Here is a 22,913-nt window from a genome sequence, read left to right as displayed (position 1 = left end):
ATTGACTAATTTAGTCTTACTTAATTTGTGCTACTGTGTGAATACCGTATTGAACCAATACATAACAGGATTGCAATCGAAATTGCCGGAAATTGCTTAAAGATCTTTGCGTATGATACATAAGAATATTTTTCATTGCACAAGCACAAGTAATCTTTTTGGGTAACAAAAGAAAAGCCCAAACTAAAGAACTTGGTGAGAAAAAATATTTCACTGAGCTTAATTTATTTCTTGTCAAGTATTAATTCCGAAGAAAAATACAATTCAATTCGTTTATTCCGTTCCTATTTGTATTTCAATGAATTCAATAGTGTTCGCAAAAGAGTCAATAATTTTTAGGGAAATTTTATTTTAAATACACAATATAATTTCGCTGTATCGTTTAAGTTCCAGTTTAAAAAATAATGTAGCTAATGAAGTACAGAAACCAGCCTCTTTCATTGCTGGTTTAACCTATAATAATTAAAGAAACTATACGACCTATTGAGGATTTTATAGAAAATGAGAATGCCAGAAGTTTACTTTACTTTTCATTAAAATTATATTTTTGTATCACATAGTTAACATAAAAATGAACTTTTTGTGTTTTTCATGTCTTTCGAGTAGTACAATTCCTGACGTAAAAAACTCTACATCTCAATCCAAATCCACTCCAGTTGGAATTTGTCAAATGACGGCGATATATCATACGTAGGTTATTATTTATAGTATCTACACCAAAAAGAAACACTGATGTAACCATATAAAGTTTTTTGTGTTTTCTGATTTTTGAAGGAACAATGCAGGGAATCCACTGAATTACTGTAGTAAGCTCATATTCTGCCTTTCAATTTAAATAGTCCAAAACAAATGCGCACTCCTATTATGTTACAAATAATAATCTTTGGCCTCAAGTTCAATTTTCTTTTCCGAACCCCCTATGAACTTACTTTACCTAAAATGCACATCTATTTTGCTGTTGATGGTAACATTAATTCTATAAAATGGGAGCTCTCATAAATGGACTTTTTGAATCATCATATAGACTGCTGATGAAAATTTTCCAAGTGTGTACGATATTATAAAAATGTTGGACAGCAGGGTTTGACAAATACACTGATAATTTTATACACACTATTTGCCAAGTTATTTTCGTTCGACCGCAGAACGCGATCTTTTCCTTATTGATTATAGTTCAATCTCATCCTCACATGTCCTATACAGCGATTAAAAATTAATTTGTAGAAACTCGTCAATATAAAAGCTGCAAAACGGGCCTCTCACATATAATTCACTTTCATTTTGACACTGCGACAAAGACAGGATTCGCGCTACCAAGTTTCAGCATCATTATTAAACATACTATTTGTTTCCAAAAATTTAAGTCAATTTACACACCAAAGTTACAAGATTTCAGGCGGTCAAAGTGTCCTCTCTGACACACTAGAAACAAATTTGAGTTTGGTTTGTATCGACTCGCGACCAACGTGCCGCTATAACGTTTAATTGTTTTGTGCAATGTGGCTACAATTTAGTCACGCGTGGAATTAATATTTTGGGAGGGTGGCTGTGAAAAAGGAGTTTCCAAAAGTTCTCTCTTCCCATTAATTTCTTATCTACAAACAATCAGTATTTTTCGCCTTGAGTTTATCACAATGATATTAAACGCACGCACTTCACTGCTTTTGGTTCTTTTGATATTCCGTACCGATCCTTGGCCACATGAGTGTCGAAAAACCTCCTCTGGCAATTATTTTAATGTTTAATTTTGGCTGGTTGCAATTTTTATTGTCTTCAGAAACGTTTTAAAACTTGCTGATCACAATATTTATACCAATAAACTTGATTTTAGCCAAAAATTTTGTTCTAAAAAGTGGAGCTGCACGTTTCTAGAATGTTGTGTCATCTCATCTATTTTAACTATACAACACTTAATTGATCCTCAAAACAACACTAATCTCAGTATAATCGTGGAATATTTTGAAGCATTTTCTTTAAACTTCACAAGCATTTTCCTCTCTGACTTCTCGTGTTTGCGCTGCTGAGCAAATCGTTTAGGAAAAAATGCACCAATGCGGAATGTCAGCTACACGAACGTGTTAAACATAAATAAAATTATATTTAAATCACACAGACTTTTTAGCCTTCACTCGATGAGATGTGATGGGAATGGCAGTTGACATATTGAGAACGACTTTTTTACCAAGTCCGTTCAAGACTACAGCACAAGAGAGATATTTATAGTATAGAGGACAAATTAATAATTGAGAAAGAAAGCAAGCTGCGCGAACAGAGTCCTGCTTAATTAATTGTGCGCCCGATCACAGAGAGAGTTCGTTCACTTATCGCTCGAGACCAGCCATGGAGCGTGAGTCGTCCTCCGACTCAGTGAGGGCGGCCAACTGTGACTGGTCGGCCGGCAGAATGGTCAAGTGCGTCGCGTCAGACTGGAGGGTTGAGCTTTCCCCGGGCAGGCAGGCTTTCCTCTGCAGAGCTTGCACGTAGTTCTGCAAAAATTAAACAAATTCATTCCTCTTGAAAGATTTCTGCCACTTTGCAAAAAGGGAATCGTAACTATCATTTTCAATTTTAATCAGTGGCTTACAATTTTACGTTCGATTTCTATCGTAGATTAGACAGCACCTTGACATATTAAGCACAATTATTTGAAGGTAAATTAAAATGGTAAAAATTCTATAAAGTTGAAAACCTATTTCAAATATCAAATTATTTTCCCTTTAACATTTTTTTAATTTTCTTAAAACAGACTATGGTATAAGTAATCAAATTTAAAAGACTTGTATCATATATAGCCATAGAAATGCCTATATTTTAAACATCTTTGGCTGAAGCACAATTTACAACACAATGATATTACCTGGCTAATGACATCTCCGTGGGCAGTCCGCACTTGATACAGGTATCTATACTTCTTTTGCCTCAGCTCAGCTCTTTGTTCTCTGGTCCTTATCCTAGGTTGTTGACCTGCATTTCTTACGTGTTTGGACGGCACCACTGGAAAAGCGCCAATTAATTTAGTTCAGCGGAGATAGGGCCAATAGTGGAACATATATAATAAACAAGAGTGTTTTCCACTTACTTTCTTGGTGGTAAATTCCTCGGCCAGTTACTGCGCACTGGGTCACCAGGCCCAGAGTCACCATGAAGGGCCAGATGCCGAGGATGACCCAGCTGAACCAACAAGGAACCTTCTCAGTCTCTTTTAACGCCACTCTCTCCCACAGCCAATACACCTGAAATTGAACATTGTTCCGCATTTAAATTTACAAAATTAAAATCAGCACGGAGACAGTATTTTCTGTTTTACCTGCCCCTCAAACTAGGCACCACTTGGTACGAAATCATTATAACGCTACAAAAATGTTTTTTCCAATAGTGATTTTATATATTATTTTAATATTTTACGCTGCACAATGACAAATATGATAGCTTTTGTTTGGAGAAATCAGAGAAATAACGAATAAAATAAATGTAAAATGTTATTCAATTTAAAAAAAAATACAAGAAGAAATTTAACAGATTACGATACTCAGATATTATAAGTAGTAATAATTTAATGTTACTAATCGCAAAGCTCCTGCAGTGAAATGAACTTATATAATAGCACTGCTAGCTGGAATCAGTTAGTATGTCTGAAGTCTCATCAAAAGCAATTTTCTTTCCCATGCTTACAAAGTTTTCAACAATAACAGTGTTGTTTAAGTTCCCCATGCCAACTGTAGCAATGAATAGACGAACCCGTGCAAAATTACAAATCTCTTACAAATTACTTAAAAGCTTCTTTTAAAAGCGAGAGAATAATAGCTGTTCCTAGCCCAGTAGTGGCTCGACTTATCTTACAAATAAGAACGCGCTGCAAGAATGCAAAAAAATATATAAGAGATGACGCATGGTAACTGGCAGCAAGGTCGCGCGTCACATCAGCACGTTCTGGGATTTACGAGTTGCAAATAAAAGTACGCTTTTCTACGCAAATATATGAGAAAATAACTGTATATGCTTGGGGAAATGTTACTATTTCACAACTTAAATTGAGATCAATCTAGACTACTTGAACTCATGAAACCTGAGCAATAACCTTAATTAGAAGTTATTCGCTTTCAGAGAAAAATATTAGTGTCCAAGCAGTAACTGCAAATTAGAGTTAATATCAAATCTGTTAAACAATTCTTAGTTTGGTATTCATTTATTATATCCAGAAAATTTATTTTGGGGACTAAACAGCCAGTTGCTGTACGAAGCTTCTAATGGATGCTTAGATAAAATTGTTTCTTTCTTATTTATTTTTTGAATTTCACGGCTCCGTCTGTTTTGTTTTGTCACCACATCCACCCCAAAGCTCATTGCAGTGAAGAATCATGAGTGCTGCCAAAAAAGCGCAACGTTCGATTTTTTGCTGACCGCAAAGTCTCTCTCTCTTCCGGCAGCAAAAACGCTTTAACAAATCGGTGCACATACCAAGCTGCTGCAAACGGAAATGAAGAAAATAAGCCCCAAAGGCATTTTGCTGCTCACCATGAAAAACTTCTCAACGAAGTAGTCAAGAGCCCCGGCGAGAATGGCGCCGCCGTAGAGACTGGTGCCCAGGATTGTGAGCCACTTTTGGCACGCCAGGTTGAGCACGGCCAGCGTGAGGCCGCCACCCAGCAGGATGGCCAGCGTGACCCAGGCCGAGGCCGGCCTGTAGAAGGGGTCGGCGGCGGCCAGCCCGATGAAGGCCAGGAAGAGGCCTGTGTGGAAGCCGGTCATGAACAGGCCCACGTATTGCACCAGCATCGTGATCAGCCCGAACAGCAGGCCCGCACTCAGCGCAACGGCTGCAAAAAGTTTTTCATAATTTTAAAGCTGTAATTAAGAACCAATAATAAAAAATAATGCGCCGCAAATTGATTATTCGAAAATTCGATTTTTTTTTTAGTGACACGATTGTCAAGTATGCTCACTTAAGTATTTTTTTATCCTTTCTAGCTTCATTCATTAAAGAATACGCAACACGCACGAACAGGTTTTCTAATGTAAACAAAACATTCTTTAACATTTTTCTGTTACAAAACAAGCTGTCAGTGTTGCAGTGGGTAACCGCAGCAGGTAAAAAAGGTTTGGAGCACTAGATGGTCGTATTTACTCATTACACTGTTCAATTTTAGTTGTAAAGCAGTATCTATAATTAATTTAACTTGAAATTTAGGAATTTGGCACACTATCTTCATGATTTAGCAAATGATGAAAAGACACATTAAAATAAAAAATATCCAGCTTCTTTAAGTCAAGATATATTATTATTAGCTCCTATGATACTGAGTTTATTGCTAGTCATAAGAGCTTAAAAAGGATTGAATTTTGGGCTTGAGATTTTATTAGCTTGAAAATGTGTGGCAGGTAGAGTAAATAGATCACAAGTGGCCCTTGAGTGGGCTGGGTCCCTGTGCGGCCTGGTGCGCCCATGTTATCCGTTCGCGGTGTTATTGGGACCCGGGTTTCAGCATTCGTGCTAGTGCAGTGCGCGCCCTTCCCGGTCCTCCGGTCCTCGGACAGGGATAAAAAGAGCAAATAAAAATTAAGACTTTAAAACATTTTTAATTGGATCTCTTCTTTTTCAATTTTGCTCAGCAGTGAGTGCATTCAGTCGTTTTTACCGACTGATAATTTTTAATCCACTGCATTCAATTTTGTGGATTGGATTTTGTTTTGCAGGTAAAGTACCTCTGATTAGGCCCTAGGAGCCGAAACAGCTGCTGTCCAGTGCGAGATAAAATTTCTCTTCATACAACTCGTCTTGTTTTAAATCCAGGGAAACTCGTGTTATTTATCTTAATTTTATTCCCTCTACATGTATGAGTGTTTTTCTAAATTTCTGTTCCCAAGATTCTGCTCATTCATATTTAACTTTCGTATTTAAAATTAGTATAAATTCAACTGTTAACGTGCTTGTTTCACTCCAGGAAAAAAATCTTCCAATCTTGAATGCATTTCTCAGCAATTGTAACAAGAAGTGTGAGACGCAAACAGATCTGCAGACAAATGAAAATATTTTAGAACCCGAGGCTCGTTCCCGCGAGCAGTTTCGCCATTGTCTCTGCGGCGGCGTTTAGGAATGGAGGTACGGACGATTGCGGTGGAATTCAGGAAGGACGTTTGAATTTTTTATGTCGCTCGTGCACCAGCAGCAGTCGAGGAACACGGCCTTAATTGTTCGCTTATCAAAAACGCGCCGGGCGACGCAGCCAAAAACAAAGGCCGAAAAAGTAGAGAGGGCGCTTAACGTTCACCACTCAGTTGCTTCATACAAAAACGGAAGGATAAAAGAGAGGGGTTTTAAAATTTTTAAATTGCTCCCCTCGTACTAAATTTTTGGGAGCTTCACTTATAAAATGAGTATTAAAATCACACGGCTTCATTATTATTTCCGGTTTTCTATTGATTAATAGTGACAATTTTTTTAGATTTTGTTTTCTGGGTTGGAATTTTGGCTTAGAGGCATTGGCCCCATTAAAATGCGCTCGGTCTAGCTGCAAGGATAATTTATTTGATTCACGGATGGATGCTGATCAAAGAGAGATGCGTTCAACCGTCGTTTTCAAAACCAATCACGCACCAGATTACGCTGGCAAGTGTATCCATGCACGACATGAACAGAGAGCTTCGTCATTATTTTGGAATCCAATTTGAAAGCAAAACAATCAGATGATCATCATTTTGAAAATGGTTTTCAACAATGATTTGTTTTTATTTTTAACAAGGAATCAATTAAGTTAAGTTAAATTTGGTGCAAACAAATAAAAATTAATTTCAATCACGTTTGATTGGGTATTATTTTAAACCTTCTCAAACCTGTGAAGTAGTGTCATTGTTTTAAACCTCTTTAATAATTTATTCATATTGTAATAAGGATGAATTAATTATGCTAAGTATCCTGCTGTTAATTCCATTAACTTGCTCTTGTGAATTCAATAACAATAATTACCTGCGTTCCCGTACGGCGGAAGGAGAGTTTCCTGGAGACAAATGAGATAGACCACGATGGAGCCGAAAATGAACCCTGTCAGGAACATTACAGCTTTGAAGCAACGGTAGCCTGCGAACAGAAAGGCAAATTATCTTTAACCAACAGACCAATTCCGAGAAGATGCTGGGCCATCGTCCTAATGATACACTTGGAATTTTGTGCGCGAGCAGCTCAAATGGGTTCCGCTGCGATAGAGGCGCGGGAAACAATTTAATTGCACAGTATCAAATAATGTTAACTGTTCGCAGCTTTGGCTGCGTTTTCCGCGGCGCGCGCGGCGTATCAAATGGTATATGTGCCAGCATTTCACGCTGGAGTAATTTCGAGCATTCATTAAATTGGTCGACACGAGAGGGATTCACCGGATTGAAAGCCGAAAAGCAGATGTTTATACCGCAAAAATTGATTAAGAGAGACGGCCGAGTTCAGTTAGGCTTTTACGTGGCGCATAATGAGGTGGTATTTTTTGTAATTAGTTCCAACGGAAGAGTGGATTAAATTTTTACCGCAAATCCTGTCAGTGTTATTCGTTTTTGAAACCATCCATTCTGGATGAATGTAATTACTTTTAATTATCATTGCAATTACGTAGACAATTTTAGTTGGATATTGAGCCATGAAATCGACTTGCTAAGTCGGTTTTCTGACCAAAATTGTCCACTTTGCTAGCAAAAAATTAAATGCTCATGTCCAGAGATAAAGAGAATTAAGGATTTTTTTACCCCTAACTTAGTTGTTAATTCAAGCATGCATTTTATTATTGAGGTAAATAAATTAACAACATCATCGTTAATTTCAGAGTTACATTTAACTAAACTTTACCAGATTCGGCAAAACTATTCCGCAACATTTCATGAGACAAAAACTCAAATCAATATAATGACTCTGAAATCAACGAAGTCTTGTTACCTCTCACGAATGAAGTCAACTTCGAGTTAAATTTTTTCTTACAATTAGGAATGCATTTTATATTGCAGTTTTTGAAGTCGTTTAGAGGAAAAATTTACCATGATAAATAGCTATGATATCACAAAATATTGACGACATTCAACCAGTTAAGTTTTGGTTCTTTGATAAAAATAAGACAGTTTTGGTCTATAGAGAAATGGTCTGATCGGTGGTAACACCGTTCATGAGATCTTGATTTTATGATTATTTCGATTATTTTGTCAATTTGACAACTAAAACGTTATCGATGGACTTGATTCCCACGTCTTATCACTATTATTGATTTTCTAGCAAGTTTTTCTCTTTGAGAGGTGAACTGCTGGCAGCACAGCTGTACAATATCTGCTTTTTTCCTCTTTTAAAATGTGAAGAATACAAATGAGGGCCGAAAGTCGATGTTGCATTGCTGTTGTTGGGCGTGCAGTGCTGTTGTGTTTGCAACTTTGCATCGCCACGTGTTTGCAAAGATGCATTACAATGCAGGCGGACAGTTTAATGTTGGAAAGAGCCACAACATGTGCGAGAGCAGAGTTTCGTAATCGGGTCAGAAAAGCGGGTTAGTCAGCAAGCGGGGTGGAGAAAAGAGGTCAGACCGGGGGTGCAAAGCGACAGATGCACAGAGCACAGCGCATGAGGATTGAATTCTTGCAATGAGCGGCGGAAAAGATACCGCGTCGACACTCGAATTGAGACACTTTTTGTCCCTTAGCGCGTTAAGAGTATAAAACTGCAGAGTTGCTACGTACTTGACAGATTCACCTCCGCGCATTAAAAGTAGGAAAATATGCTTGCGTAAGGAAACAGCTCTGGATGCGACAATTCAGCAGGAATTAAACGCAACTGAACAATCGTATTAGTGAACCATTCAATATATATTCTCTAGGACATAATATTAAGATTTTGCAGAGAAAAAAACTAGCTCAAAGTTCTCATACAATACGTTCAGATTAAATTTTGTATAGGTTTTCCTGGTTAAGGCTTTCAATATCCTTTAATCAAATTTTTTATTAGATAAATTTAGGTTACAATGAAAATGAAACATTTATAAATTTAATGCGGTGCGTTGACCAAAAGTAAGCAATTATTCCTTTATGATTAATGTCTTCGTTCTTTGAAGAAGAAAAACAACCAAAATATATGATATAATTACTAACAGTTCAAGGGAAATAAACGAAAGTACCCTAAGATAAAAATACTCGGGTGCATTTGTATAGCACACTTTCCAAGTTAGACTTTCACTAGTAAATTCCTGGAGTTCGGTTGCAGCGAAGAAGATCTAAGTGAAACCAAATCCGACCACACAGCATTGCGCAAAATCGGATCGATTTGCATTTCGCACAATCACTGGCTCGAGGAAGTGGTCAATTAATACCCTCTTTGTTTCGTTTACTCGGTGACCGAGCAATTATCGAGCGAAGCAGCTGCCGTGAGAGAGTTTTTCCGGCGGTCTGCACACACACACACACAGCACGGTTTGTGTTACATTCCCGCACATAAAATATCTAACTCGGTTGCCGAGCCATGGAAACAGCTTATTTCTGAACAGAGCTATCACTATCACACACTCGTCTGAGGATTGTATTTTGAGCGCCAGTTGAGGGGACGAGGGACTGCTAGAGTTTGATTAACTTCTATTTATGGGAATACATAACTTTTATCTTTTTGGGAGAAATATGTGCACGACTAATTTGTAATTAATAAGCCTTCACAACACTTAAAGCTAGAAAATTTTCTCTTAAAAATGTGCTTGAGGTTTGCAGAATTGTGCAAGAGGAAAAAATTAATTTGCGAGCTGTACAAACATAGTAGTTATCAAAACATTAAAAAGGAAATTGAATGTTCTATAAATAGGATTTTTAAATATAAAATTTTTGTCTCTTTTAAAAGTTTTTGGAGTACAGGATTGCGATCAAATTAGCAAGTAGAAACTTTTCTTGTATAGAGATTTCATATTTGTAGAAACTGATGCATTTTACAGATCTATATCTTGAAAAATCTGCTCTTTCAAGTCTCTTCAATTGACCCAGAGATCCTCTGAACCCCTTCCCATGGCCAATTGGTCAACCAAAATGAGAGGGAGTCTTCTGTGCAAGCAGCTATATGTTCACGAGACACACTTGTAACTGTTTATATTTTGTAATCTGTAAAAGTGACCTCTAACACCTCAGAGCCTGTGATATCGTCCTTTTAATCTCATGAGAATAATAAATAATATAAATGTAATTTTATAGACTTGTAAAAACGCTCTCCGTGATTGAATAATGAATTCGTGCAGTGACCACAAACCTCTGTAAATTTTACCCTCTCAATTAGAATTTTGCGTAGGGAAAACACGTACTCCCATAGTAGCTTTCAACTCCGTGCATTTTTCATTAATTTTCCCTTTCTGACAAATTTGATGAATTTATGTGGATTTAAATTCAGAATATACTGTTAAAAAAGCGTTTCTATAACTATTTATTCCCCCTATTTACTTTCACAACTAATGGAGAGTTTATGTTAGTAAAATAATTAATCAGTTGTCTGTCTATATCTGCCGCGCGCTACTGCAGACACCACGCGGCGACTGTGGCATCTTGTTACGAACTGACGTGAGACCAGACACGTGAATCACTTGCCGGAGCGCCATGGAAATATAGTGTTATCATAACGCTATATGAATCCGCTGCGTCACCTTTCATTGGGCAAAGATAAGATTTCTAGCACAATTGCATGTAATCACATTTTGCAAAAGCGATAAAAATACACCGAATCAAGAAGACCCTAGCGGCGAGAGAGCAAATGCTTAAAGAGCTTTGAAGTTTACTCTGATAGCTAATTAATAAGTTTAGATTAAAAGAGCTCACTGACGTCTTTTAGTAATCGCAAAAGGAAAACAATAAATAATATGTAACACGAAAAGAAATAATAAAATTGATTTGTAATAGCCAATGTTGCATTTTCTTGCATCACTTTGTTCGTTCACCGTTGAATATACCGCTTTTATAGCAATCAATTATTATACTATTTCATTTCTTGTAAGGTAGACAAACAAGTTATTTATTTACTAGTTTCTTTTCATATGTATTTTTTTTTCGAAAGCAATATTGACCTGCATTGAAGTTTCTGAATAAAAATCATCTTTAACAAAATTTTCTGTCACTCCTTTACAGCTGACCATAAAAAATGTGATTTTATTTTGTGAAAAGACAACACCATAAAAGTATAATTATCATAGACACTTTTTTCATACAACTTTCCGGCATGACATCACATATCACGATGATTAATATAAAACCGCATAAAATTAAATTTTCTACACTGAATGATTCACTCAAGCTGCAGTAGTCGGTACTTACTTAGAAAATCTAATTCAGCACTGGATAAAATCAGCAACCTCTTGAAACTGGTTTTAAATTCATTTAATTCGAGAATGTAATTTGAAACTAAAAGGTGCTGTGTAATAAAATTATTAATAACCTTGTTGGTTCCATAGGTGCTGACCTTTCATGCTTTTCATTTCATGTTTATAACCAAAACCTGAAAGTGGGAAAATCTTTCAAGGAAAGACGATCTTGTTGTCTTAGCGTCAGCGCAAAACTACGTCACGCTGCACAATATATTTCGTTCTCAAGGCATGGAAATAAAAAATAAGTTGGGAAAGACTATGTTTCCCAGGCAGGGAAAAGAGTTTGGTTGCAGCAAGAACGGCGGCCGAGACCAGTTCTACAGGATAAATACGTTAAAGGCCTCTTGCGCAAGTGGCGCAACCCTTGGAAATGTGGCGGAGCGGGCAAATCGCGCTCTGTTTCCAAGAGGAAAACGAGGGTGCACGCGCGCAGCACCCGAGAATATCGCGGTTGGCTATATTCTGCTGCCCCGAGCATTGCTCCAACTAAGGTAACGCCGCCAATCAAGGCAGACCAGGCAGCAGGCAGCCCCGCACTTTCCCGCAACTTCTTAGAAACAACATTTTTCTTTTACGCTTTTCTCCGGGAAATTAAAACGGATCAATCTACTTCTGATTGTTAGTTAGTCTCCTGAATTAGTTATGTTAGAGCAAATAGGAATTTGTTCTTTTCATGCTTTGCGATTTTTATAGAGGTCTCACTCAGGCGTGTAATTTTAAGGTGAACCGGCTGCAGCCAAATTTTGGCCCAGCGGCGGCGGCTGAGCATTTTCACCGTCTGAAAATATTTAAAAAGTGAAGTTTTATAGTGCTAATTGGCCAAGAGGGTTGGAGGCCAATTTTGTATCAGTCTCTTTTTTATTTTTTTTTTCATTTTCCTGATTGGTGGCTGGCTCAGCTTAGCCAAATTCAGACCACGTGACCCAAATTTTTCCGGCTGGCTCGGCACAGCTTGGCTGGCTGAGCCCTCTAGATTTTTATTATTTTTGTTAGCGTTGATGACTCAACTCGACTGAAATGCACTGCTACGCGAATATTGAACACCTGCATTAGATTAATAAAATACAATTTAAACACGAGGAGTGTCCATTCTACACCTTTTATGTATTCTTCACATCCAATAGGTTTTAATGAATATTTAAAATTTAACCTTGGGATTTCTCGTGCGAGGGAAGTTTAGTTGTAGGGAGGGCGAGTGGCCAAGAAAATAAAGCTTTTGTTCAGCTCTTAATGCTAAAAAAATTATCTAAGATGGACCCAATTTTAATATATTCCTGGATCTTCAAGCACCATTATGCGGCAAGCAATTTCGAGCTGATTCTCGCGATCAGCAGAGCTTGCACCGCTTTTGTTCCCGTCAAGCAGCACTCATTGCCGACACTCAGTAAACGACAACAACAGGAGTGAGGGCGGCGGCGGGCCTTAATTTTCCAGATCAGCCAGATTGCGCTGATCGGAGGACAGGCTCGTGCCGCGTGCGGCGCATGGCAGCTGCGTTGTGCCGGCGCGGTTGCATAACTCGATCTGAATGAGCTGTTGCTGGGCCGCCGAGGGTGCTTGCTTTCTGTCTGCTCTGCGCTCGCCTTGCAAGAGGTGCAAACGCTGCCGCTTTTGTTGCGCACCGAGTTGAACTAAAGGCTCGTGACCTCAGCCAAGTGGTCATTCCGAGAGCGAAAATCATGAGCTGCCTTTTTCAATGTGTGCTGAAAGCTGAAAGGCTCGTCCTCGACACTGTGACGTGCAAATCAATGACAGTGTGAATCTCGCCTTTATCACTGTAATGTCGCGTGGCACAGATATTGGAACGCAACTTGTCAGCGCTTTTACGGAGTATTTGAAGTTTATTGGGACATGAACGAGAAGAGCAATAACAATGAAAGCCTATTTTTGAGCGGCCGTCAATCTTGTAAAATTAAACAAAAAATATATCTTTTATCACAATCAAGAGTAGATTGTTTGTAGGAAAGTATTAAAGACTTATTCAGAGGTTTTGATATGACGGCTCAAACTAGGGAAATTAAAATCAATATATTATCAGATGAGTATTTTATTTTGATTATTTTTTCTAAGTACTGCGCATGGCAACCTGAGAGCAAATTTTCACGAACTGTGCAGTGCTGATTTAAATCAATGGCAACCGAATAATTTTGACCAAATGAATTAATTCGAGAAAATTTCAAATTGTGGCAAAGACAGATCTTTTTGGGAAGCTACTGTTCCCGATAGTGCAAATAATTTTAGTTCTTTCTCGAGTCCAACTTTTGCCTCCCTAAATCAAAATGGTAAAAAAATCTTAAGTTAAAATTATTTGGGTGTAGAAAATTATGCCAGTTAAGTGTGCATCCAGCATAAATTAACCATCATTAAAATTGCAGCTCATGGAGAAAATTTTACAGCAATAAGCACCTTCATATCCTTTTTTAAATTTGGTTCAAGTTTTTCATCGCTTCTATTAAATGTGCAGTAATTATTTAGTCTGTCTAAAAACCTTTTTCTTTTTCCAGGCGTGTGTATTTTTTCTGCTATTACAATATTTTTATACTTAAATCTCAGCTCACTTCTAAGTAGGCTCAAGTATTTTTCAAACACTCTTTTGGAATTTTTACAAAATTAACAACTAGAAAATTAGTAAAGAATTGACGGTTCCTCAGCGCCTCCTTTTTACGCATTAAAATTAAAAAATTAAGAAATATTTAATTTTCAATGCCAAAATCAATTTGTCATTGACTCCTTCTCTTTTACTGCGAATAGTTCAAGTAAGATAATATGCTGCACGAGGAAAATAGATTGCAATAGTTTCCTTCTTTCCAAGTAGTCTCATTTTAGTACACTCATGCTCCAACAATTGAAACAAACTTCCTCGTCACTTACATATACATACATGTATTACTTTTCAATGCAGCAGTGTTAACACTCACCGAAAATGCTGTAGACGACGCCGAAAATGAGGTACATGCCGCAGATGACGGCCGTGGCAAGGTCGTACTCGAGGCTGAGGAAGTCGTGGTGGCACTTGATCAACGGCTCGAACGGCGGGGGCGGCGCGGGGGTGTCGGGCTGGAGCGGGGGCAGGTGTGGCGGCAGCACCACCTCCGGGGCGGCCGCTGCGTCCAGGTCGTAGTCGGGCATGCTGGTGGTGCTGGCGTTCAGCAGACTCGCCAGCGACGGCATGGTCACTGCAAACCAAACAGCAAAAATGCATAATCAGCGCGCTCAATGACCAAGTGCAAGACAATCATTTTATGTACGCTGTCGCGCGCGTGGGTACGATATTTTGTGCGGTAGGCGAAACTGGTTTTCAACTGTGTAGAAGGGTACGCGTGAAAGTGAGATAATTAAGTTCGAGTGGAATGTTGCTTTGTGTCCCGTCGTGTGATTGACTTTGCGGTTGACTCTGAGGCCAAAATAAATGCTGCGCTGGTTTACGTTGAAAGATTTTAAAAGATTTGAAAAATATGTACCAATACAAAAATTAAGTAGTACTCTCTCTTATTCTAATTTGAACAATTTCTTGAGTTTCATATAATGCTCCTAGATTTTCCATCCATAGGTCAGTAATTTGCTTTAAACATTCAATTCGGCTAAAGGGACACAATATCAGGATAGAAAATAAGGTAAATAAGGATTTGAATAATGAATATTATACTTTAATGAACACTCATAGATTCTCTCACTGTGTATAACATTGAAAAAAATCACCATAAATTTATTATGTAGAAAATCCAGCGGTGAAAAAGGGAAGGGAGATTTTGTTTTTCGAGCATATCTCAACATTGTAGAAAAATAGAATTGGAAAATCCAAGTATCAGACTTTTCACAACAAAAAGGAATAGCTTTTCTCATTATTTAAATGCTTGAAGCGCTTCCAAGAATTTAATAATGGGACAAAAATATGGCGGAACGAAATAGAAACTTTTAATTTAATTTAAATTAACCATACGCATATCATTAAAAATATTTTTATTGTTTTAAAGCAAATTTACGAAAATCCTTTCAATGTGCCATAATCTAATTAGAGCCGTGAAAAAGTTAGAACTCAGATTTAGCCCAATTTCTCGTTAAATTAAACGGTTTTTGTCGAAGATTATTCCACTTGATTTCGATTCCTCTCATCACAATCTATCTAACGGTTTACGAATTATCAGTTAAATTTCCCCTATGGCAAAAATAATCATGATTTTCACTAATAAGACAGTGCACCTCGCTGCTAGCATACAAACTTTGAAGCCGATTTTCTCAGAAATTCAACGAGCAGCCTGGGAAAATTTAATATCCTTCCCAATTTTAAGATAACATTTAAGGTAAATGTAATGCTATTGAAATTTGCATTGCATATATATCCAATTTAAAATACCATTTCCACTATCATGGAATTTAGATTTCGCATCGAAACCCAATAAAAGGCTCGTTGTTTTTAGTTCCCAACCAGTAGTGTTTTTGTTGTCGGGTCAGAAAAAGTTTGTTTCGCAACCCCATCGACAAGTAGCGTAATAAATGATGGAGTGCGCACACGAAGCCGAGGCGTAGTAAGAGTACACAGCGGGCAGAGTTGCGCACCAACCTACCCGTTGTCTGGGCCAGAATTTCGCAACCCCGCCCACCCTCTCGGGCTCGGGTCGTTCATCCCCCAGCAGCAGCAGCAGCAGCAAATCGATGACAATTTGACCGATTGGGACGGAAATTCACGGTCGAAATAAACACATACACGCGTGTGTCTGTGACCGAGAGTCGGCCGCCCGCGCGGTCGATACATACTCCGAGGAAAAAAGCTTTTCCGCCCGTTTGTCTCGCACCGGCGTGCAAAGTGAAGCTGCTGCAGATCGATCATCGCCGCGCCGAACCAACGAACGAACGTTCGCCGAAAAGTAAGCAGACAAACGCGCGCGGGCCCGACACACACAGCAAAATTATTACATATTGCATTTTGCCCTTTCTCTCTCTCTCTCTCTGCTCTGTACTCCAACTGCTCCGTCGGCGGTGTACGTTTCCCTGCCTGCGTTTGTTTGCGGCCAGACCAAACAAACAGAGCGGCATGTGTCCCTTCTCTGCACCGGCTTCGGTTACCCGATGGAAAAGTGCTCGGCAAACTTTGTGCCGCGCTCTCTCTATATTATCTCGACTTACTCTTTTTGCATATTTTTGCTTTAATTAGCGTGCGGTGGCCTACTATGGTGGATTTCATTGATTTTTTTCACTTTCCAGCAGAGGTAAACATTAGGAAATTTTTTAAATTGCTTACTAGGTAACCCTTACGACCATACGTAATTGAATTGTTACATATTATTAATGTAAATTCAGCATTTCAGCTAGGAGAACAAAATCTGCAGCTTTAATTTTTAAGGCCGCACAGTTTGTTAGAACCTAGAAAAGAGTAAGAATAGCTGTCTAGCCAATCCAAACAAAGACAATTTCCAGACCAAAGTTTGATCGTTTTTGAACGTCTGCTGAACCAATTCAAATGCCAAGGCGGAAATTTTATAGCACTATAAACGGCGGTAGCAAAATTTTACTATGATCACATATATGTCTTTTGTGATTGTCTTTACTGAAACGACACATAAATTTAAAATTACAAAATATATAACCAAATAAAAATACGGTTGCATGAAATTTGCACTTCACTTACATCCAAAATTGTTTGGTTTTAATATATCAAAGATAAATTATTCAAGTGAGAAATTCAAATAGTGGAGTTGAGCTTTTCAATTATATCTAAGATTCACAGAGGAGAAAATTTTAAGAGCATGAGTCTCAACAAATGGCTCCGACATGCACGTACGCAAGGAAAAGCGAGCGCATACGCCGCGACTGGATCCCTTTGAAGTTTCCCGGTGTTTGCTTATGGCCAAATTCCGCTTCACAAAGTCTCCGTAATTGTAAGAAGCTTTCCATTCCCACTATCAGTGAGAAGCGTTTATTATGGCTTCCCTTGTATGTGTGTTCAAGCATTCTGTTTACAAAATATATATGGCCAGCACTATAGCATGTCGATCAAACAAGAAAAAGGTGACAAAAATATTTGTTTCCCTCCACCATATCTGCTGCAGAAGAAAAAAGCGATGATACCAAAGCCCAAATGCAAGAAGAGCGTCTTTTCAAGTGGTTTAACGTTGAAAACACCAAAGAAAAACGAAATTGTAGTCTTTAAAAATCGTTTGGTTGCAGCCAAACCAAAACAAAATGCGTGATAAAATTAATATTTTTAAGTCGAGGGGGCAGGAAATTTCTGTAAGAAACATGGTAAGATAAAAACTCACTACAAGCCAAGGAAGCTGCCTCTAATTTCAATTGAATATATGAAAACATCGAGTGCATCTGTCTTATTTATAGGCAAATAAAATAACAATCATAAGATTAATTTAAGTTAGAAATTACAAAAAATGATTTTAGATCAAAAATATAGAAGCATTGACATATTCTTAGTTGCAGTGCCTTCTGTTAAAAGATTAGCAATCATTATTGGCTTGACCCAACAAAAATATTCAAAGTTACAGTTTTTGCTTTTAGGCCTTCAAACAAATGACTCAATCAATCTATCCAGGTGCGTGTACTATGAGAGTTGATGAATTGTTATTGAAGTCCCTGACTACGTTTTATGATTCTTACATCATCATCATCGGTGCTCATTTCCTCCTTATTTACGACTGGCTAATGACTTTAAGGAGTTGGGCGTGAGAAATTAAGCGATATGATCATTGGTGCGTGATCCGCGCGTCCGAACGAGGTGCACAAATTATTGCTACCTGACAGGAAACCGCAACGACGGACGGCTATGCGTTGCGGCCTTCTGCCGAAGAAGCGCGCCTCGCCTTTCCGAAAGCACTCACTAGAAGGTTAGATTCATTTAGACAACCGCTAAATGAAAACGAACGGGTGCCTTTAAGTGATATCATGCCCTCTCAAATGGGTTACATCACAGTTGCGTTGACACGAAAATAGCGCAGCATCAATCTGGATTGGTGCGAAATTTATCATTTATGATGACAAGAAAACGTAGGATTTATATTAAGCGATTGGAGTTTACAGACAGAAATGAATTACACTAAGAGTACATACTTTGCTGAATTTGATTTGTTCAACGTAGTCTCGTGTGACTCCACGATGTTTTATTTTACTTATTGTTGACTGGAATTAAACCGAAGAATCGAGTTTTGAAAGCATATTTGTTTTGCGACTTATTGTGAGAATAAACAAACATAATAATTAGAAAAAATAAAGTCTTTAAATGAACTAAAACAGTTTGTTTCGTCAAATTCCGACGTATATATCGTCAATATATGAAATAAAATAGCATTTTCCCCTATAGCTGTCGATAATTTACTCTAAAAATGAATCAAAAAGTTGTAAGATACAATTTTTCTGTCCTTTCAAAGTCAATGCGTGTAAAATTCCCAAACAGTTTAGGAAATCCAGAAAACTAGAAAAAAATGAATGTCACAACAAGGAATAAGTAAACTGAATTTTCTTTCTCGTGGAATGTGGAATAATAAATTTACTCATGAATCCTTATAATTAACCTCCAATTCCGATACTTCAACTGTTTTCGCCGGAAAAAATAGACTTAAAAAACGACAAGTGAGAGAAAAATATTGTATATATTTGGACTGAAAAAATAATTTACCAATAAGTTTTACTGTGAAAAACTTTGATTTTCCATGAAACCATTTTAAATTTAAAACTGTTAGTCACTGCAATTCTAGATTTTTAACTCGTGTGGTTTTTAATAATTTTCATTCTTTTGCATTTTTGGCCTTTTTAAATACTCTAGCTGTCATCGCATTTACCACAACAAGCCTTTTTTTCTTTTGCTTAGTTCTTATCTGCCCTACACAATGGTTTGAATGGAATCGCACTTGAACTCATTTATACGTTGGTCTTGAAGACAATTTGAAATTTAGCAACATCCGAAATTCTAAGCTCGTCCTCGAGTATATAGCAATTTTACAGCCTGATTATTCTCAATTTGGATCGAACAAAAGACGCGTTTCCTGTCGCATGCTTTTCGTCACCGTAAGAAGCAGTACTTCACCGACTTTCATGACTTGTGCCACAATTAGTCCAATTACTCTCCATTCTGTCGCCGATTAGTGCTACATAGTAACAAAGCTCGCACACCACACCGCCTTCCCTCAAAGCAAACACAAACCTAGTGGCTTACATTCGCAGTCAATGATATTTTTACGGACACACACACACGTCTTTTGCTAACGCGAGCACGGCATTCGGGAAGAGCTGTTCACCGCGCTGTGGCAGGTGGAAGAGGAGTGGAGGGAAAAGGAAATGAGCGTTTGGCAGGTGAAAAAATTGAAAGAGATGTTGAATTCCAGGACAAAAACATGATTGAATTGCACACTTCATGGCATGATTTGAAAAGAGTTTTAATCGAATGGATATTACAAGTTTTAGACGGTATTAAAAAATAATATTAAATAGAGAGAGCTAAACGATTTCCTTTTATATTCTGAGATAGTTTTAGAGCTCATGCCGCATCAGCCATGTCATGTTATTCCCATCCAAAGTAAAAACAAAAATGTTTGATTCACTTTCCGCGTTTAAGTTACAGCTCGACGGTATCAATTTAGTTAATTCTCATAAAGACAATTCAAGGAAAATTATAAAGCATAAGAAAAGATTTACATATATACTAAACATACGTACACATTTTTCCTTTCCCTAACATACCATTTTGTGTAATACAAAACTTATATGTTCCAATTTTTATATTTTTATAACGTTTGTTAAGCCAGAACATAGTCAGGAAAATAAATTGACGCTCTTGACAACAAGGAAATAGTGCAATGTCTGGATTTTATTTCGCACCTATTTTCCTGAAGTGGCCAGTTAGATAGAAATTTTAAAACCTTTTTCGCTTTTTAATACTGATTCTACTTCTGAAGTTATGTTGGCCTTGGTGAGTATCCAATCTCGGAAAAATTGTCTTCACGCAGTTTCGTGGAGGAACGATTTCTGCGGTTACAGCGCGGTTGTTGAACTCGCTTTTGAATCAACAAATTTGTACTTTACACGAGAGTATATTATTATTTTGCTCCGTGATTGCGCTCGACACACACATCAGCGTGTTTGTGTTTTACACAGGCCAAACAAGAGTGTAGTTAATAAATCTCCAAATATATACTAAGGCGTAGTTTTCCTAGGTTTTGAAGTCGGCCGAGGAATTTATATGCTTTCTGTGAAGGAGAGAAAAAGGCCTAAATTGTTGTAACACAGCCTGCGTGTCGTGGAGCTGGAAGTAATTATTACGGAGTAAAAAAATCCAAGGTTGCACACCTCGCACTCATCTCTCCCCGCGCAAGAAGAAAATCACGACGCCTCAAGACTGAGCGAGGCTGAATTCGACTTCTGATTGCGATTCAAGTACGCTGCTGCACGAGGTATTATATTTATTTTAGCATTTTTGGTCTCTCTCAGCATGATCCTCATTTGCATAATGTCGCGTAGTTCCACAACTTCAATATTATTGAGCCGCTGATGTTTAAAAAAACCAATGCTATGTGCAGCAGGGTTATAAGCCATTCCGTGAAATGAGGGTTATGTGTGCTAGCTCAAGTTCTAATAATTTAAAAAGAAATATTTTTAAGACGCATGCTTTGATGCACTCTCTGAACAATTATTTCGAAACACTCTTAGGATATATGTGGATGCTTATGTTACACCTTTTGACATTATGAAGAAAAATGGTTTCCTAACTAAAAATTTCAAAAAGCAAATATTTTAAGTAAATTAATTGGGATAATTGGAAAAATTCTTTTTGAAAATGGTCTAGTTCGTTTTGCTGTGCACACCTGCGCGCAAACACGGCACAGAATATCACAGCAACAACCAATCAATGACAACACAGCAACCCAAAAATTAACTTATTGTGAGTGATTGATCGAAACACAAATGCCGCGATCCCCTGGCGACGAACGAAAGGATGACAATTGCAGATGAGTGATTACAATGCCTCTTATTGTACTTCAATAATTGGGCACCGACCACAATGAAAAATGAAAAAAACAAAACAGAATAACAGATTATTTGTAAACACATGTTAAGAAATACAAAAATATAATATAAAAACGGGAATTACTTGCCCAACAAGAAAAAATAATACACAGTAAAAATCAATACGTTTTGCCATTAAAGAAATAATTAAAGTATGTTTTTTTACCTTGCTCAAATTCTCAGCCGTTGGCTTAAGTTGCTCAGAATACCCTGGTCGCTGAACCGACACTAAACCAGTTTTTTTGGCCGAAAACCGAGAGCCTGAGCACACACTACTCTCGGTGGTACATTCGTGAATAATCCACTGAGCTGACGGTGCACACCCAAAAAGTGACCGATCCGTCAGTGCGGCATGTCGGGCGCGGAAAATAGTGTCCAAGTCGCAGGTGGGACACGGAGGCAGTCTCGGCGGGTCGTCCGGTTCACATCTCGGCGTCGGCCACGCAGCCGTCGGCAAACGACGAGTCGGCGAATTCGAGGGCTACTCTGGTGTTGTGGGCCACTGCCGGAGCTGCGGGTTATTGAACCAGTGTGGCGAGAGGAGAGGGCCCGACCCGACTGACGACTGCTCTCGCCTCTCGCTCGCTGGATTGCTCGTCTTTCGCTCTCCCGGCGCAGTTGAGCCTTTTGGGCGGGCACGGCGCTGCTGCATGCACCCACTGCTACCGCTGCCCCTGTGCTGTGCTCGCTTCCTAACTAACTTAATTGCCAATTTATTGTTAGCTAGCGTTAAATATTATACTAAATAGTATCCACTTTCGACAGTCACCGGTGCAGATTTTTATCAAGCATGCTAAGGAAGGATTGGGTTCAAGGAATTCCATGAGTGTGTTCTCCCATAATTATTTCATTTTTTAAAATGGCATATTGTGTGCTTCTAAAATTTGAAAAAAATGATCTTGAATGATATGTTATTTTAAAATATGCACTGCTGAACCAAACTAACACAGCTTCATAAAGCTAACACAAAAATTATCTTTTCTAAAATGAAGAGCATACAAAAATTCGTCAAATGGGATGATTTGTATAATATGGCAGACTCACCATTTTCGCCCAACTCACACTTCTCGCTAGGATAGGGATTAACATTGAATCTTCCCATCAGAGCGAGAAGTGTGAGTGAGCGGAAAGTGTGAGTCCCCCATATATATTAACAGGAATTGATACAATTTCCAAAGACCGAAATTTCATGCATAAATCCAATGTTAGATAAGACCTAAAAACGCTGCAGAAATTTTTGTATGCAAAATTTATTACCTGTTAGATTTTCTCTGCGCTCTTTATGTTCTCATGAGAACACGTCTCGTGCGGAGTTCATTATTATCACTGATTTTGAGTTAGCTCAAAGACGATTCCTAATTTAAAATTGGCTGGCCGTCACTTTCACTTCTGCCGAGTAAACTATTACATGGGCTGTTTTAAAATATATATATTTTAAAGGCAATAATCCCCAAAAAAATTCAAAGTTTGGGTCTGTCGAGATTTTGCTAAATGCAATAGAGGATTGCAAAAATTGTTCGCACTCCTAAAATCACAGGACACTGAGACGAGCTCGTCGTTTTAGGG

The 22,913-nt window shown here is 38.1% G+C and overlaps 1 protein-coding gene across 2 annotated transcripts; it reads right to left on the bottom strand.

The window, feature by feature from the left end:
* Nucleotides 1–1,353: 1,353 nt before the first annotated feature.
* LOC135945868 (transmembrane protein 198) lies at nucleotides 1,354–21,930 on the bottom strand. 2 transcript variants are annotated; one of them, XM_065493791.1, is made up of 7 exons: nucleotides 21,514–21,930; nucleotides 14,261–14,518; nucleotides 6,965–7,075; nucleotides 4,516–4,817; nucleotides 3,080–3,233; nucleotides 2,858–2,994; nucleotides 1,354–2,486 (listed from the first exon to the last, which is right to left on the bottom strand). In XM_065493791.1, the coding sequence occupies exons 2-7, from the start codon at nucleotides 14,511–14,513 to the stop codon at nucleotides 2,322–2,324; spliced, it is 1,122 nt and encodes a 373-aa protein (XP_065349863.1). In that variant the 5' UTR covers nucleotides 14,514–14,518; nucleotides 21,514–21,930; the 3' UTR covers nucleotides 1,354–2,321. The 2 variants fall into 2 exon arrangements, with proteins under 2 accessions (XP_065349863.1, XP_065349862.1); XM_065493790.1 differs by lacking the exon at nucleotides 21,514–21,930 and adding an exon at nucleotides 18,399–18,420.
* Nucleotides 21,931–22,913: the final 983 nt, after the last annotated feature.

This window comes from Cloeon dipterum, chromosome X (assembly GCF_949628265.1).
Source record: "Cloeon dipterum chromosome X, ieCloDipt1.1, whole genome shotgun sequence".
NCBI lineage: Eukaryota > Metazoa > Arthropoda > Insecta > Ephemeroptera > Baetidae > Cloeon > Cloeon dipterum.
The sequence above is the reverse complement of the archived record's forward strand: the minus strand, read 5'-3'. Positions and strand labels throughout refer to the sequence as shown.

Coding starts and splice junctions, on each gene's coding strand:
- LOC135945868 (XM_065493790.1), bottom strand. Junction 3,234..4,515: donor TCGTTGAGAAGTTTTTCATG/GTGAGCAGCAAA, acceptor GTTCAATTTCAG/GTGTATTGGCTGTGGGAGAG. Junction 2,995..3,079: donor AGGAATTTACCACCAAGAAA/GTAAGTGGAAAA, acceptor GCGCTTTTCCAG/TGGTGCCGTCCAAACACGTA.